Raw genomic sequence first — 19,200 nt, forward strand, 5'->3', positions numbered from 1 at the left:
GCTTCATTACAAAAGAGGAGTGCGATTGTAAACCCCTACAAGGTGTTTCCCATTTCATCTTGGTAGTGGTTCAACATAGTAGTGTTATCAGACCTGAACCGTGAAAACACAGATAAGACTCCAGAAACTATCACAGGCAGAGCTGATACCGTCAGCCTCTCATGCAGGCCTGAGCTCCACACAGCAACAACAACACAGTTTGGGATGTCGGAAAAGAATTTGCTTGTGATTCTGCCACTTAAAAAAAAGAAAAGAATGTTCTCTATCGTGGACCAAACTGCCTTCATGACACCCATAGAAGCTCCAAATCAGTTCTGTGTTTCATTTGTGAACACTTTGTAAACATGGCTGTTCAAACATTTAGCCACAGTTCTCCTCTTGACCACACGGGCGCAACCTATTCCAAGAAAACAGCTGTAGCAACAGTAATTCACAGCTCTACTATATATCCCTGATATATCTCACTAGTTTCTACCCTTCATACATTCTGCTGTGCTGTTCAGATAAAATAAAATACAGAACACAGACTGTATAACACAGCTAGACTATAAATATACATAATCGAACTGTGCTCTATATATATATATATATATATATATATATATATATATATATATATATATATATATATATAGAGCACAGGAAGCTGGACTAACAGTAATGTTTGTATGGCAGTGTATATACTGACATGCTTTTGTGTGGTCCATGTTTACCACTGTTGGGCAGTATTACAATAAGATGAGCTGAAATATTTTCCTCCAACAAACACCTAAACATCATCCATCTCTGCCTGGTCTTACAATTACCCCCAAAAACCCTCCACTTTCTTTGTACAGATATGTTGTTTCCCACAGTTTTTTTTTTTCTTTTAAACAGACCCACACATATGTTGAGTGACCAGTCAGTCTTTCTTCTGAAAGACTAAAAAAAAGGAGCGATAAGGGGAAAACAGTGGTTCTTAGGTGGTCCCTCACTGATTACCAAGTTGTGCTCCTTGTACAGACACACAAAGACTTTTGTTCTGTTTATACGAGAGACTAAACGAGAGAAATACTGTGCCCAACATTAAGTGCAACTTTCCTTGGGTGTACATACATCTTCATCTATATCTTTCTTTATATATCTATAAATATGTTAGTATGGATATAAATCTGAATATAATCATATATATGCAGTTTTCCATAACCACATTGTAAATTTGTAATGGCTCAAAGCACCTGATGCGTATTTTCGGTTATTAGAAAATTAAGTTTAAAGGGTGGTCCTGGTCTTGAAAACAGCAAAATAATTCCCTTTTTTTTTTTTTTTTTTGCTCCTGATTTGTATAAAAACACAATTCCTTTCCAGTTCTGGGTCCTTGTGACCAGTAAGTCCAGTATCTCTGCACGGTGATATATTCAATGAAATCCAAAACATCGCTATTCATTGTACTCACGCTGTCTGCCTCTGTAAGGTTTAAGTTTAAAATAAACTTTGAAATCAAAATAAAAACCTTAACTGATTGTTTAGAGAAGTGCTTGGGTTGTGGCTGGTCCAGCTTTGGCTGCAAAGACAAGATGTGAGGTCATGGCTGTTCTGTCCAATCCCTATGCTCACAGTGCAATTGGTTACTCCATGCCGTTCCGCAACATCTGATTGGCTGCGATAAGCATGACACTGATGATGAAAGCCATGGCGAAGGCGCATATCAGGCTTTTCCTGACACACGTCTGCCGATTCTTCTTCTTAGGATGGACTGGGAGGAGAGAAAGGGAAGAAAAAAAGAAAAAAGGACAATTTTAATTAGGAATAAAAATATATACACATATGATGCAGTACAAGCTTTCTGAAAATGCCCATAAAGCATTATCTATATGAATGTGTGTTAATCTCCACAAATTTTACGAAGTGAAAAATGGAAACAATAAAAAAAAACAAAAAAACTATTACAAAAACTATAATGATGCTTGAACAATCTTCACAATACAGATAGAAATAAAACTAGAAATGGATGTTATCTCAAGTGGACAATTGGGACATGAAATCTGTCAGTGCATTTTTATTGGAAACCAATATTTATTCTACTGTAGGCAATAAAAAGGAAAACTTATTGACTTATACTAGTTCTGCTGTGGAAAAAACAAAGACAGGAGGACTGCTGTGAGAGTTCTGGCACCTATGTTTAGCTCGAAACTCCTCTAAACCCCCCAAAGAGATAAGTAGGCAGAGGATGAGGCGCAGAGACATATGTGTCCCCCAACAGGCCTTGCAGCAATAAAGCTCTGACAGTCTGCTTGTCTCAGTTTGTTAGAATCATGTGTTGTATCAACAAATCAAGTCAAAGCTCCGAGTCGTGGATCTGAGAGGGATTGTCAAAGGTGCTGACGTCCAACTGGACAGAGAGGAAGACGGAGGCAGCTGTGAAAAGGTGGTGTTGAGAATGTGGGCATACAGCTGTCCGGCATGAGAGAGACTACACACCTCTTCATCTAGCTCCTTTATCCCCCTCCTTCTTTTCTCTTTCCTCGCCCTAACTCCACAGCATTTTCTTCCTTTAACACCAGAAACTATGTGAGAGGAGTGCCAAGCCAGCAGTTTCCTGATCCTTCCTTAGCCTCTTATCTCCTCCTTCACTGTCCCTTCTCCGCTAAGTTTCTCCATTTCCTCCTAGCTCTCTCTTCTTAGGACTTCTGGAGACTGTAGGCTGGCACCCAATGGATTCATTAAGACTTTCTGTGTTTGATCCAGCTTCACCTTTGTCCTTGTCTGACTTGGTTGAAGTTTCACCGAAGACAAGCAATTTCTTACTCTGGACTACAACTCACCAAGGGTCAGTTTCAGGTTTCTTCTTTCCCCTAAGCAACAAAACTTCTGTCTCCTGTATGCTTCACTTGAATACTCCAGTAGGAAAAACTCATCAACCCTCCTGGCTTTGCAACTCAAGGAAACAAAGGCACGACCTTGACTTTAATAGAATTTCTCATTAATTATGACACCTTTTTTGCTAAGCAAGCATGAGAGTTCTTGACCTCTCTCTAAGTACATTACAGATGAAGGCTCAGTGGTATAGAAGCAAATCCAATCTACCTTCAATCTTACTCAACAAGACTTAGAAAGTCGAGTTATTTCTTTTCCATTTCATTTCGAGAAGACTTTAAAGCAAACTCGGTATTAAATGTTCATCTATAATTTAGCCTTAAAGGAGTGGTCTGACATTTTCCAAAGCATGCTTAACTTTTCAACTGAGATATGAAGTCCAATACTACCGTCAATGACTGTGCCCAGTGTGGAGCTTGTCTACACAAAAATTAAATTACATGTCTCGAACTAAATATCTCTAATTAGATCTTGATAATAAAGATTAATTAAATAAATAAATAAATATGCTCTCATGTGTCTTGTCCGTGTTGGATTGTCAGCCAGAGGACAGAAGTAAATAGTTCCAGCATGTAACCTCCCATAAAACCAGTCAGGCTTGAAACAGCCCAACAGTTTCCTCTAAGTATTAAACTGGACTGCTGTTTTGTTTCAGTACCTACATTTAGCAAGGATATTTGGTTTTATTTTGTCCTAACCAGTGAGTAGTGACTGATCTTCCCTGTGGATGCCACTTTTATTTGAATGTTAATGAGAAGTCGCTGTGAGCAGTAAACTTAGAGATTTTCCTGCTGACTTGGAATGTGTCATTGAGCTGTTTAAATTCAACTTACAGCAGTCATTTCTGCTGTGCTGATCTAATCCAAGCTTGTGGCCTCGTTCTAATTAAAATTTATTAAGATTATAGCTGGATAGCAGAGGGATTGTGCCTGTATTCTTAATCCTCTGGTCAATTATCTCACAAACAGCAGAATCAGTCACCATTCACCATCAATATGAATTGCTGAATAACCCAAAGAGACAATAGAGACCTGGAAACAGGATAATTAAGCCCTGCTTTTCATCTTTATGCCTAGTTCCTCCTGAGACACATACACGTAAATTGTAATGATATTCTTCTGTATCAGGTGTTTTATGCACAAAAGAGTATTCCTGTAAGGACATGAATGTTTTAATGCCAAATAGGCTAAATTCAGCCTCAGGAGCTACAGAGCAAATGAAATTATTGTAAGTAAAAGGTATTTATAACAACAAAGTTTCCAGGAGAACGGCTTTCTCACCTCCCTCGTACTCAGGGCAGTTCCCTGAAGTTTCATTGAGGCTCTCCTCCTCGGTGATGATGATGTTCTCTATGTCCTTCATTGTCAGGTGGTCCCGGAAGGCGTGGAACAGCACCTGTTTTAGCTCATCCAGAGACAGCTGCTGCATGTCAAACTGTAGGGGCACACAGCGATCAATGCAGACACACAGTCTTCCACAGAGCGGCTTTATGAGGCCAGATATAACACACGATAAGAATTAAATGTACGAGCTGTGAAAAAGATTATGGCTTCTACATTTAGACTTTGCTGCATTTACAGACATTCAGGCAATAAAGAAGGCTGTCTTTAGTGATGTACCAGCAGCTTGTTTGCCTGTGCATCACTGGTGCTATTTTTGCAGACCTGAATCAGTATGCAAACATGCGTGTGGATTAATATTGCTGGATAAATGCATGCATAGGACCACCAGGTTAGTGCACGTATCAATTACAATAAAATATCAACACATTCACTTCATTGTAGGTTCTATTCTCAGCAGTGTGTGCATTGGGTTAGTGTTGAAAATGATTTATGAGGCCGTGACCAATCACTCCCTTAGAGTCTGAATTTGTCTCAGTATTTGTCCTGTCCTCTGTCTGACCTTCCCAAACATCATGTCCGACCTGTCATCTCACACTAAAAGCTATACAAACACACAGCATTTATTTACCTCACTGACAGAATCAGATACAATCAGTCGCTTGATTTAACACAACAGATGGACGTACCGAGACAGAGAGGCATAAAATAAGGGGTTGATATAGAGTCTAAGAGAGAGAGTGTAAGATGAGCAAAGAGGAAATATGGAGAGGACTGAGAAAACTGAGTGGATGGACGTAGTGGGAGACACAGATGGAGAAATGAGAACTGGCAGATAATAGAGGTATAGGGACGGGAAAGAGCCGAGATAGTGAAGAAGACGTTCACAGGAGGGTAATCATACTTGTGCTTTACTGCTACTGCCAAATGCTAAGAACAGAAAAGGAAAAGGAGAGCTACTATTGCTTTTAGTAGTAAGACATAACCTCAGTGTTGGTACTGGGAAAAAAAAAATGCATCCAGAACCAGCTGTTGAATGCTTAGTCAGAATTGGAGGGAACTTTTTCATTACAGAAATTATTTGAGATTCCAGGAAAAAAAAAAAAAAAAAACAGTGCATGCAGCATCTTGCTGATAAGTGACAGAGAAAATTGATCCAGCCAAAAGGCTGCTAGGCTTGGCTTGGCATAAAGACTTCAAATAAAGAAACAACTGCCTGTGGCCAAAGTCACAGCTTATTTAGTTAAAACTTTTTTTGTATTGACCTCTGCGTTTAAACATGAAATTGGCATTTTGCTGTGAGTTTTGTGGAGCTATATCTGCACCGGGCTTAGTGTCTGAGTCCTGATGTCACTGTGAGATTTAGCAGCAGCCAGGGGAGACTTGGGGAAGCCTGCAATCATTTTTAACCTTTGGATTGAACCAGGCTGCCCATTTCCTCTAATTTCAGTGTTAATGCCAATGTAACACTGTGGAGGAAGCTCCTCCATAATAATCTTATTTCACTAAATGTGAAACCATTCCTTTAACCAATTATCCATTGAGTTACACCTTTCACTTTGACAATATCATTTCTTTGTATTGAGGGTCTTGTGCAAGTATGTGATGAAATTTGACTGAAAACTGTTTTGCAGTCAAAATAATTGATTTATTGATATTTATTGAAGAAAGGGCTAGAATGAAAAAACTATAGCGATACCTTCATATGAAAGTGCGACATAATTCCTTAACATTCATATATACAAATGATAAGAAACAGATTTTACATAAACACTTAGGTGTGCTCTTAATATACAGTTCATCGCCTGCCTGCTTCTTTGTGCATTGATGTGCAGTAAACGTCCAAAGAATCAATACACATCTGCAAATGTGCATCGATTCCCGTCTTACTGTCCCTTCTGTCTTTTAGATGATTTACACTTTAATTACAAACACACACACCCCCAGACACCATTATTAGCAGACCTGGGACATCACAGTAAATAGAAGAATAATTTCACACACACACAGACACACACTCATTAATTTGCTCCTTTATCCTCCTCCTTCTTGTTCAAACATGAGCTTTTAATAAATTGCAAACAAAGGAATCTAGCGAGAGACAATAAAGATCCAATTACATTAGAAGAGCCAAACCAGACTGAAAATCATAGCATCTTAGATTGTAAAGCACCTTAACTGAAGGTTTGGATGTTTAGGCTGTTAACCTTAACGGACAGAAATCTTTTAAAAACCAAACAAATTAAATCACAGTTAGAATTTTTTTCTCAAGTGAAGAAAGATAGGAATGACAATTATGATATACATTTCAATGAAACAGGCTTCTACCCCATCAGAGTGTGTGTGATTTAAATTACGTTCAAATAAAAACACAGCCTTTCACTGCTATAATTCAGTCGGTAACTGTGTAGCACCTGACAGCAGCAGAGAAAGAGGGAGTGGCAGTTGGAAGGCCTGAGCTGTTTGATTTTTGCTGCCCTTGTTGCCAAACTTCTCTCTGCAAAGAATGGATGCAGGCGGCTTTTGGGAACAACCTTTTGGAAAGAAGCCGCACGACAGACGACATGACAGGTCAGGGCAGGAGCACAGAGAATGTACAATGTTCCTGTCTGTCTGGGAGAGGAAACGCCACAATGAACCTGCTTCTTGTTACCAAACAGCAGAGTGATTTCTCCATCTGCCTGGTCTCTGAAGGACATCCAGATCCACGCACACACAGACACACACACACACACACACACACACGATTGGGACTAAGACTGGAGAGTTTGCCTGTCAGCGCGTTTTGTCTTCTGCTGGATGAATTCAATGCCGTTTGTGTGTGTGAGAGATGGAAACAGCAGGGGGGGAAATCACACACAGTGACCGGTGACTTACTGAAGGCGCCAGGACAAATCAATCATACCAGGTGCTTAGATGCTGTCCTTCCTGTCTTATCCTGCCTCCCCCGTATGGCACAAACATGTTTCGTCAGTCTTACACCTGGCTTATCTTCTGACCCTTCTCTAAAAACTCACCCTGAGCGACAACCTGCAAAAATTGCCCCATTTATCCTGCACTCTTGCTCTCATTTTTCTATTTTTCAGTGGTGCTGCTTGAGTCAGATGACACGTTCAAGATCAAGTGATGTTTGTCTTTTTGTTTGGAAAACTAACCATCAGCACTTGCAAAAAAAAAAAAAAAAAAAAAAATCACTTGTATAAAGCTGTGGGTAAAATAACTAAAATAACTAATCTAAAAAAAAAGGCAACATAAATTACAAGTAAATAAAAAGGAGAAACCACATCTAGAGAACTATAATAAATCATAATTGTTGAGGAATGAAAGACAACTCCTGAAAATAGGTTTTGTCAGCCTAAAGGACACAGGTCTACAGTAAAGGAGCCTCAACAGCCCGATCCCATTTGCTTTTAGACTCCAGCGATAGAATAATTGCACCCATGGTGCTGCTCTTTGGATGAAACCACCCATCAAATGGCAGCTATTATGTAACACGTACATATTGCATTTTATAAATGACTCCATATTTGCCATCACTGCATATGATGATGAGCATTTACTGTCTCAGCAGATGTAGAAGACATTGGTTAGCCCATCACTGGCCCTTTCGCTCTTTGACCTCTGTCTAGCCTGCACGGCAGCATAGTGGGTACTGCTGTTGCCCCACAACAAGAAGGTTGTAGGTTTGATTCCTGGGGCCTTTCTGTGTGGAGTTTGCATGTTTTCCATGCATGTCTTGGATTCTATAATTGCCTGTAGGCACGAGCGTGAATGGCTGTATGTCTCGTGTGGTTGATTAAATGCTTTTGTGACTAGTCGACAACATTGTTAAGCTATTATAAAACAGTAAAAGATTCTGCAGTTGTATGTCTTATAAACATTGCATTGATATTGGTTCAAATTTTTAACTGCAGCCAGAAATTACTATCTTTAGGCACTTCAGCTTAATTTGCAATGGAAGACTGGATGCGTCCTTTATCATACCTAATTTACTGACTGTCAGCAGAAATGAAGAAACTCGAGTCGGGAGTTCTCCAAGCAGATATCTGAATCTCCCAGAGGTTTTACTCACACCACGCTACAGTGGAAAATACAGAGAGATACAGAAAATGTTTCTCTAATCAAGACATATACACACAAACGCAACACATAGGAAACGTAATTACCACAAAACATACCACTCCAACATGGTGACATCCATTATTCATCTCACTGTGTGTGGCTCTTATCTGATCTGAGTCATTATGGCCCACCATGATGCACCTCCTTCTCTTCCACCTTTTTCTTTTCAACACAATGACTCTACCTCTTTTCTTGCCTCCCTCTGAGATCTGTGAAATATAAGCAAACACACACACACACACACAATACACTGCTCTCACAGTCCTCAAATGCACTTCCTCCCACCATTTCATCCCCCTCCTACTCCTTCCTATATTTTTTTTGCTCTCTGCCTTCATTTTCTTGCTTCCTCTACCCTCTCCTGCTTTCTGTCTTCTTCTGTCTCTCTGTTTTCCGTCCCCTTTTCTTCCTGTTTTCTCTTGGTCTGCGTCTCTCTCTCTTAGTGGGAGTTGAACATTTTAAATCACCCCTGAGACGCACGCCGTCTGCGACCTTCATGAATCACAGTCTCTTGTACCTCTTCTTTCATTTTCTCCCACTCTTCTCCTTTGTGATTTTCTTTTATATGCCTGTATCCTTATGTGGGGCATCTCCCCACTCCACCAGCACCCCCCCCTCTTTACCCGCATCTTGCCCAGCTTGCCTCTCTATTCTCCTCATCTCTCTCAGCTATGCCGGTTGTCCCATCTCTTTGTCAGTCATACACTGTGCATCATATTTTCTTAAAAAAAAAAAAAAAGGTCCTATATTCCACATAATTTACATAGAAATTATCTGACTTTTAATGGATTCGTTTATTTTGTTGTCTGTTGTGAATGACAGATGCTGGTTTTTTTTTTTGTCTTAAGTGACTGCACAATGAAATCTAAGATGAAGAGAGTCTAACGTCATAAAAAAACATACTGGGCCACATTTACATAGAGACACACACACCTCCTCATTCCAGTGAGTCACCCTCTAAATTTCTCTTCTCATTTGACTCAATGAAAATCCAAGAACAGCTCCCTGAGAGTTGTCACCCTGCTTAACCAGCCGTCTTTATACTCAACACTCCCTACAGACTACACACAACCACGCATACACAATCACTGTACTTTACATTATTGTTGTGTCTTACTTGGAGGCAAAAAAAACAAAAAAATAACACTATCTGAAATCAAGAATAATTAAAAAAAATAAAATTTCACCTGGGCAGCGTGGTGGTGTAGCAGTTAGCGCTGTCGCCCCACAATAAGAAGGTCGTGTGTTCAGTTCCCAGCCTGGGTCCTTTCTGTGCAGAGTTTGCATGTTCTCCCCGTGTCTGCGTGCATGTTCTCCCATCGTCCAAAGACATGCATGTATAGGTTAACTGGAAACTCTAAATTGACCGTAGGTGTGAGTGTGAGTGGTTGTTGGTCTCTGTTTGTTGGCCCTGTGAGAGAATGGCGACCTGTCCAGGGTGTACCCCGACCCTCGCCCAATGTGTGCTGGGATTGGCTCCAGCAGCCCCGCGCCCCGGATGCAGATGAAGATGAGTGAGTGAGTGAAAGTTTGGACAGATGAAAGCACACCAGCTCAGACTTTACCCATTTATGAACACATCCCTGAAATAGTTATTATGCTAATAGCTCCTTCAACATTGGGAGAGATAAACACACACACCCCCAAACCACAAAGCATACACATATTCATGTAAATACAACACTTGATTCTCAGCAGGTGTCCTTTTCTTCAAGGCTCTAAACCAAAAGAGTAAAATCTCTGTGTTTGATAGAAAACCAAGGAACCCGTTGAGGGATGGGGGTGCATGGGTCTCAGCATGTGCTTGTGCATTTCCACACATAAATAGGTGTGAGTCTATGCAGACTCCCTGCAGAAACTAGGATTGTGCTAAGGATTTAAGAACGGCTCTGACTTCTGAAATACACAGTCAGAGGTGAGACGGAGTATCTAAGAGGAGGCGTAAAGGATGGAGCCGGTACATGATGAGTGAGCGATGAGAAACAGGTTGTTTGCCAGCTGAGAGTAGAATGGTTGGTTTCTCACCTGCCAGAAGATGTTGTCAATGGTGTTGCCTAGGAATCCTTCTCGGTTGTCGGACGACAGCAGTTTGGGCCCCAGTATCGTCATGAACTCCTCAAAGTCCACCTGGCCGTCCCCTGTAGGGTACACACATCAACACAAAGACAAAACAGACACACATCAGGATAAAAGGAAATAAGATTTTGAGGAATTTATGATTGGAAAAACAAAAAAGTGCACTGGCATCAATAAACAGCAAGACCTACCTTTATACATGAAAAAAAAAAAAAAAAAAAAAAGACACACCATGACATTTCCAGCCCTAATTCACTTTTCATATAATATTTGTGGCAAGTTTAGGAACATTTGCCAAATTTGAATTCAAAGGACACAACTTGTGAGGCTTTGCATTATGTATTCTCCTGCTGCATGTTGTTATTGAGATTGCAATCAACAGCCAATGACCCCAGCGTGTCTGCAACAGCACGTCATTTCAACTGAATTACTGCGTAGACATAAAAAACTCTACGGTTCCAACACTGATATTACCAGCAGTTTACAGTGTTATCTAATGGCCTATTTATTATTTGCTGTCCTAAGGAGCATATGAGAAGCATCAGTAGACCGTCTAAGTGCCAGTGATCTTGATTTTATTGGTAGGAGGAAAACACTGAATATGAATTCTGAATATTTTCCAAGACATTTCCTTTAAAAAAAAAAAAAAAAAAAAAAACAAAAGCATGTAATTTGGTACTCATTGAAGGAGGAATCAAGTTAGTATTCAGCTGCTAAACTTGCAACAATTAAAGCCTAATTACTCGCAATGTAATCCAGAGGGTATTTTAGACAGGGCGCAGCAGGCCAGCTGAAGATGTAATATAGAAGGTAAACACACAGTTCAACATATGATGAAGAAGGTATTTACCTGGTTTTAAATGGAGCTCAGTTTTTCATCCCTATACTGTAGTTAGTTACACAATTTCTTCATGTGACTCATGACTAGTATGAAAAAACATCAGCTCTCTGATTAGAAATGCAGCTTTAAATTAACATGATAAAATCTTGTACTTGGAGAGCACAGGTAAGAGGATAATGCCACACATCAGCAGATCAAGATTTCTTAACCACATAAAATTAATTATACGCGAGACATTGCAGATTGTCTACCATCTAATAAGGACTGACATGCAGTAGAGGACTTTAAGAGATGCTGTTTCTCCTCTGAACAAATGGCCATGCTGCTCTGGAGGAGGCAAAAGGAGAATGCTTTTAGCTTCGACCTTTGATATTTACCATGAGCTGTGGAATCAAGAGCAGGAAGATGAGACTTACTGATGCAGGGACTGCTGAGGGGTAATCGTAGTTTGGTGTGAAGTTACAAGTAGAGCTGGAGTTTAAGAAACAGGTGCAGACAGGTTCTCTCTTTACTGTCTCAGTGGAATTTGTTTTTGACAATTGACCACCTGCTTCTTTGAAGGCAGTTTAGAAGCATTTTGCAGGAACAGTTTGGAGGATGATATAACCCAAAATTGCATTTTTTTTTTGAAGGAAGTTTAAAACCTCTGTGTTTACCTGTGTTTTTCATCATCACATCACATTGAAATTCAACAGCATAGAAATATTCATACGGCTTCCTTTTGTTGAAAATGAAAATGCTCTTCTTCAACCTTGTGCACCTAATGTTTGAATATATATATATATATATATATATCACAAACAAAGAAACATTATATTCATATTTCAGGCAGCCACACAGACATTCACTCTATGTTCTTTGTGCCTGGTGCATGCACCCAAGTGTGTGTCCTTATGTAGTGCCTCACCATCCATGTCCAGTCTCTGCATGATGATGGCCAGCTCCACTTCGCTGGGCATGTAACCCAGGGAACGCATGGCCATGCCCAGCTCCTGTTTGGAGATGAAACCATTCCCATCACGGTCCAAAACACGAAACGCCTCACGGATCTCTGCACGGCAAGCGCAAAACATATTGTCACTGTACATTTCTACCTGTGACCACGTACTTTATTGAAGAAGTGCCTTCGCTCGTCTAGTTCTTGCACGTCTTGTATGTTGTGGTGGATGGGGGGGTGGGAGGGTGAGGGGGTGCACAGCAGATCTGTTTAATCTTTATTTTATGTGTTGTCATTAAAAGCTTAATTGATTGACTCTTGCACGTATTTTTTCCAAAGATGTGTTTCTCTCCTTTATTGTTTCTTTTTTTCATATTTGAGATGCTGTGACTGACTGACACATTTGAGATGCTATCAGGAGATTTCTTTTCATTTTCACTGGTGAAAAAGTTATTTATTTATTTTTGTCTCCTTGACATACAGTGTCTTTGATCTTTGGGTTTCCGTATGTCCTTATAACAAACAGATTTTAATAAAATAGCAGCAGCGGGTGTGTGTTCATACACTTTAAATGACACAGCTTTACCTTTTCCTGAAAGAGTATGTTGTGTGGTCCCCATCTCTTCTTTTTCGCCTGATCAACAATCCTTATCAAACTCCAAAGTGGTTATAATCAATATTTTCTCTATCCTCAATGACTTAAATGAGCATTTCTATGTTGAAGAGGTCAGCTGACTTTACCGTTCCCCTCAGCTCTAAAAGGTTTCATTGTTTTCCTTTTACAGACCATTTGCTGCTTTAGCTCAGCCTCACTGTACTAACACTACCGTTTCCAGAAGCTGTAATAACACTCTAGAAAGCTTTGGTACACTACCTGCTCAGCACCAAGCAGCCAACAAAGAAAAGAGTAACTAGCTATGGAGTGAAAACACACTTGTGGAGCATAAATGTTGTGGAAGCAAGGCAAAAGGAGTGAATGCTTCATTTTACAATTTCACATAGAAACACCACTACAAATCAGTGCTAAAGGTTCTCCACTGCCGCTAAATGCATGGATAAGTCAGTGCTGCTGAGCGTCCACAAATGATCAGCTGCAGATAATCCAGGTGTAGTCCCAACCTTACTGTAGTGAACCCAGATCAGAGTCCTGTCATTCTTTAGTACCAATGCTGTCTTGGTAATAGGAGGAGGGGAATGACCTGTCTCAGCTGAAGGACTTACAGAATAAAACAAATTGAAATCAAACAATTGCTAAAAGATTTCAGCTTTATGATGCCTGTATCCTGCGTGACAGTGAACCATCAGATGGTATCAGTGAGATGGACTAATCCATGTGATGACATAAATGATTAACAGATTTTAGCAGGTCTGGAGATGCTAAAAGGTGCTTCTCAGTGCTGATAACAGGCTTTCCTGTAGGGAAGTGCTGCAGGTTCACGTGTAAATCAAGGCGAGGGTGATCTCCCACTGCCTCTACCTCTCTCACACTCTTTCCTTATTTCTATTATATCTTTATATACTTATTGCGTTTCACAAACCCAGAGGGATGTGTCCAATCTCCTCTTGCAGCACAATCACCATCAGCATCGCCTAGAGCAATTCTGACTCTCTCCACAAACATGCAAGGCTTCCTGCTAAAGTTGGAATTGTAAGTAAACAGACACATCTCTTGAGGTATCAATCTGTCTGTGCAGCAGAATTACTCAAGACTCTGAGGACCCTCCTGCTAAACACTGTGGTCAATCTCCAGCTAATTACCTGCCAATCAGTTGGCACTGTTTAAGCGATAGGGGGAGCAGATTTAGAGTGGAGGTAAGGGGAGTGAATCTATTGACTCGATAAAGACTGTAGGAACGGGGCAGAGACTCTGCATGTCTTTTTTCAACATCCTTTCACACACACACAAGTGCTCTATTTTTCTGCGGATCGCTACACTTTGGGGGTGAGAGAAGGTGTCATTTTAGCTGGCATTTGGCAGAAAAAGACAATCGAGAACCGCGATACCCTGCTGCACGACAGAATTAAATCAGTATTTCCCCAAGACTAACCCTTTCCCTAACCTAAACAATGAATTTTACATGATGCTCATCTCTCTCTGTCTCTCTCAGGCCGCAAGTCATTAATATTCTCGTCCAGACATGGCGCTCCTTCCTTCCTCTGTGTAATAAGTCCCGTCTCAGATCTGCCTCCTCTGCCTTTCTTTGCTCTGTCAGTTGTGTGAGATCCGAAGTTCACTCACACCCCCCGTCTAAGCCTGTAAATATCCCTGTCTGCTGATAACTAGACCCGAGCACCGTGCCTCTGCCTCTGTCTCTCTCTCTCTCTCTCTCTCTCTCTCTCTCTCTCTCTCTCTCTCTCTCTCTCTCTCTCTCTCTCTCTCTCTCTCTCTCTCTCTCTCTCTCTCCTCTCTCTCTCTCTCTCTCTCTCTCTCTCTCTCTCTCTCTCTCTCTCTCTGTCCCCCTCCCTCCCTCCCTCCCTCCCTCTCTCCCTCTTTCTCTCTCTCTTTCTCTCTCTCTCTCTCTCTCTAAATAAAGTCAGAATCAAAGGTGGGAGACTGTGAATGCTGGTGAGTGTGCAGCCACACAAAACAATGTGAAATGTATTTGTATGCAGCTCAGTGAGGAGTATATTTCCAATAGGGTACGAATGAGTTGGCCCCTGATGTATTGCCCGTACACGGCTGTGTGTTTGTTAGCATGAGCATGCGGCTTGGCCTCTGTGTGGATGAACATTACTGCATCAACTCCTCCAGGACTGGTTCATGTTCTCACCATGATGGATGAAACACCTCAAAACTAAAGAGGATGGTTGCGGTCCAACACAGGGACGATTAAGTAGCCTTCTATCTGTGCAAGCAGATGATCCTGGAAGAACCTTCAGCATTTCTTTGAAGGGGGATTAGGAGTTTTCAAAAGCTGGCAGCCAATTCTGCGGATATATTGTCCATGTCAAACAATCACAATGGTTGTGTCGGAAATGCAGCTGACGGAGCTTCAATGATGCCTCATCGTAATGTCTGAAGTCTTCCAGTCCAAATCCAATTTATGTAATAGCTTTGCATTGGTTCAGACTACTTTACCCTTGTCACTGCCCTTGAGAAAGAGTCAGGCCAACTGGACTGATGCTGATGGTGATGATGATGATGGTGGTGACGATGATATTTTTCATTCACTGTGGCTGCTCTTTCTGTGGCTTTAGTACACTAAAACAACTTTTTCAGTGAACTGGGCTGATTTATGTTGTGCACAAGGGACACTGGATTAAAAGATTTATGCTACAAAGTACTTCATACCAAAGCTCATTCGAGCAAACTACAACAGGCCACATGTATAAACACAAGCAAACAGCCTCAGACTGAAACAACACTGCTCTCTGTTCTCACTTGGGGACAGAATTAGCTGTTCCTTCCATCAAAAGCAACTGATGGCAGAAGAATATGCAGTTATTGCAATGCAGAGGTCTTTGTTTTAAGGTAATGTTATAGGATTGCTCAAATCAGGAACTCCATCCAATAACATACGATAGATCGAGGCCATAAAATCGGGCTGCTTGGCAGTGAAAGTAACTAAATGTACTACAAAAAAACCAACAAAACAAAACACTGCATCAAACCTGCATTTTGTATTCTACAATCTTTTTTTAATTCTCTTATTTTTCTCTGGTTATGGGGTATGACACATTTTACATTTTACTGGATTAGCTACCACAACATTTGTAACACCCTTGACATAATGCTAATAAAAGCTAATGTAAATTTTGAGAAAAACTGAGTGCATACAATGGCAACAATTACTGCAGTTCAAACCAGAAAGTTACTATTCAACTATTCTCCTCTTAGATTATCCTTGAGACTTGTTTTTGCGAAAAAAAAAATCCAGTGCAGTACAAAAAATGGGCGCATTTTATATTCTCCATGTTGCTGTGCACATCTGACAGTAGCCATAACTCATCTCTCTCAGTGATGCTGCCACATTGTATGATTACAGGTATGACTATGCTGAATACAGTGACACACCCAGTGACGAGAGCTATGACTGTAAAGTTGTTGTAATATGCAGTTTTACGCAACGCAGTTTTCAAGTTTTGGTGAGAAATTTTGGGCCACTGGTGAATAAATAAATAACATACTTATGTTTTCCAAAAACTGCACTTAGCACATGGGATTTCTCTTGCGTTTTTGTTTCACATACACAACACCTTTTGTTACCTCAAATGGAAGTGTAACATTTTCATGGATTGAAAATTCAAATTGGGTTAACAATATCAGTACGTTGTTGTCCTAATTCAGTCTTGGTCGAATATATTTTAATCCTGTCAGACACCAACAGGCTGAGTCCTGAGACTGATTTTATTTCCTTAGATCTGTTATTGGAAACCAATGCATGCAGTCAAGCACTGCCAAAATGGTTAAATGGAAAAAAAAAAAAAAAAAAAAACCCAAAAAGCCAAAATTCTCCCCTGGAGACTAGAGCATTGTAACTGCATTGTTCCAGTGGTGAAACATTAATTGCTAGTATTTTCACACTTTATCCTATAAGCCCCCGCCCTCGCTCTCTCTTTCAGTCAGCAGACTCACCTCCCAGCTCCTCTGTGGAGAGGCTGGTGAGCTGGAAAGACTCGCTGCCCTCGGTCAGGGAGCTGCTCAGGTAGTTGTCTGGATAGAGCAGACCCGCCCGCACATGGTGGAATGGCATCTTCACCCTGTAGAGCACACACACAAAGTCACACAGTCTAAATAAACCAGAGCTAAAATGGAAGTGTGTCTTAGTGTGCGCACGGGTGGAACCCTTTTTAGAAACACATGCTCCTGTGGTGGGAGCTTTGTTCCTTCCACTCTAATACTCATTTCTGGGAGAAACCCCCGTCTCCTTGTGGCAGAATCACAGTGACAAATTATGTAATCACATTATAATTCAATGGAGTCATGAAAAAAATTCCACTGTCATTGTTCTGAAAAACACCATCAGAAGAGAAAGAGGAACTCTGAATTATCTAGCAGTCACTGCCTTGCTGTGTTTCTCCTGTTTGTTCTTTGTTCAGTACCGTCAGTCCACTGAAGAAAAGTACTAAAGCCCTGTCACTTGCTATCATTTTGTATCTTGCCCCCCAATACCATCAGATTTGCTGACTTCTTGTCCTGTAAGATGATCCCCACTGCCACCTAACACCGCCCCAGGAGACCGCAGGGCCTGACAGGGCATCAATCAGCCAAGGTCCCTCCTGTTGTGTGATATGAGCATTTCGCTGCTTTGATTCATGAGCACTGTCCCTCTGGGGGCTTTCCCAGTGTAATATTTTGACACTTTAGCAATATGCTTCAGGTAATATTCCTGCAACTAGTACACACTGGACTAAACCCTGGTGAGGAAAAACGGAGCAAGATAGACAGGAAGGAGGAGATAAAAATCCCAGGAGGATTTCATGAACAAGCCATTGGCAGACAGGAGAGATACAGACAGAAGTGGGGATGTCTCTGTCAGAGGAAACATGGACAAGTATAAACAACCCCCTCTCCTCTCCGCTATTCAAAACTTAAATCCTTCATGGATCTTGTAATCAGAGCCAAGGGAAGAACAGGGCACAGACTGGGAAAAGAGACAAAGACTTTGTAAAATTTTTGGAGCCACAGGATAGGCGCACATCTGCTCTGGTGATCTGTAGAGGACACCAGGTCTGACAGCGACTGTGTGCACGAGACTGAGACAGACAGCATGTAGAGTGCGTGCTGAAAGGTCTGTTTCTGCACATAGTTTGTGAGCTTGAAGGAAATTTATTCTTCAGTCCATCTGTTCTTGGTTCTACTCTTGTCCCACCTGCCCATTAAAGATACTCAGGTCACCATGGCAACGTGTATCTGTTCAACATGTTTTAGGCAAGAAGATTCTGCACGCAGCACAACACACACACACTTTAATGTCTCGTTACAAAGCAGTGATAATAAATTGCACATATTTACTTGGTTAGGAAGAGCATATAGCATAGGCTGGCTACTGTTAACAACATTAGGCATCTGCAGCAGAAACTGACATATGTCACTCTGTTCACTTACTGTCACTTCCTCTATTTGTGCAACTGCTTCACTACATTTCAGTTTTCCATAATTGTCACTTGTGGCTGCAGTAGCTGCTATTTCATAAAAAAAAAAAAAGACATCAAACAAGTGCTGCTGCATTCATTTGGAGATTCAGTTCAACAATCAATATGAGCATAAATGAGACCGGCAGTCCCATTCCACGAACATTTTACCTCATGTAGCTTCAGTTTGTTTGTTAACACAAAATATAAAAAGCAGATGAAGTCGATCAGACTTCATACTAAAATAAGGAAACAGAGGTTTGAAGGGAAAAACAAGGGTGTCCTTTGTGCCAGGAAGCAACAGTATTTATATGAAATGTGACATTCAAGCAAAAACCAGCATAAAGGATATTAAAGTGTTGAGCCACCACATGCTGCAAACTCTCCTGTAGGTGTTCAATTCAATTGAGACAAGTGACAGGAGGGGCCATAACATATGCTTCACATTATTTCATACTCAATCCATTCAGTGGCTCCTTGTGCTCAGATGGGGGCATTTCATCTTGTTACCCTACTCATCTTTCGGGTGTTCCCTTTAATTTGTCACCCAACCGTGTTGCTATCATTTGTCAGACAAACAACTGAGTGCAACACAATGAAATCCTTCCAGGAGAGTGAGTCTGAAAAACTGCAGCATGTTCAAATGCATCCATCGCCCCTCTCCGTCTTTTTATCCTGCCATCAGACCAGAACTTTGAAGCAACTATAAACACTTTTGAATTCTAATGTGGTCAAACACCATACCGGCTATTTTCAAAAATGAGCCAATCCTTATGGTGGTGATGTGTAGTGAGCAGATACTGAGGATTCATGCATGCATGCATTTGTTGTGTGCTTAGATGCATCAACACAAAAGGAACTCATGAATCTGTGTGCATGTTTAAATTTTAAGTGGTCTCTTAATGCATGCATGTTTAGAAGACAGGTTTATATAGGCAGCTCTGTATATTGGG

General features: G+C 40.9%; 1 protein-coding gene across 1 annotated transcript; it reads right to left on the minus strand.

Moving 5' to 3' along the window:
• Positions 1-1,607: 1,607 nt before the first annotated feature.
• Positions 1,608-16,875, minus strand: caln2 (calneuron 2). The gene is made up of 5 exons (XM_029519819.1): positions 16,749-16,875; positions 12,143-12,286; positions 10,344-10,456; positions 4,137-4,290; positions 1,608-1,735 (listed from the first exon to the last, which is right to left on the minus strand). Exons 1-5 carry the CDS (start codon positions 16,864-16,866, stop codon positions 1,608-1,610), a joined length of 657 nt encoding a protein of 218 aa, XP_029375679.1. The 5' UTR covers positions 16,867-16,875.
• Positions 16,876-19,200: the final 2,325 nt, after the last annotated feature.

The sequence above is a fragment of the Echeneis naucrates genome, chromosome 14, assembly GCF_900963305.1.
Source record: "Echeneis naucrates chromosome 14, fEcheNa1.1, whole genome shotgun sequence".
NCBI lineage: Eukaryota > Metazoa > Chordata > Actinopteri > Carangiformes > Echeneidae > Echeneis > Echeneis naucrates.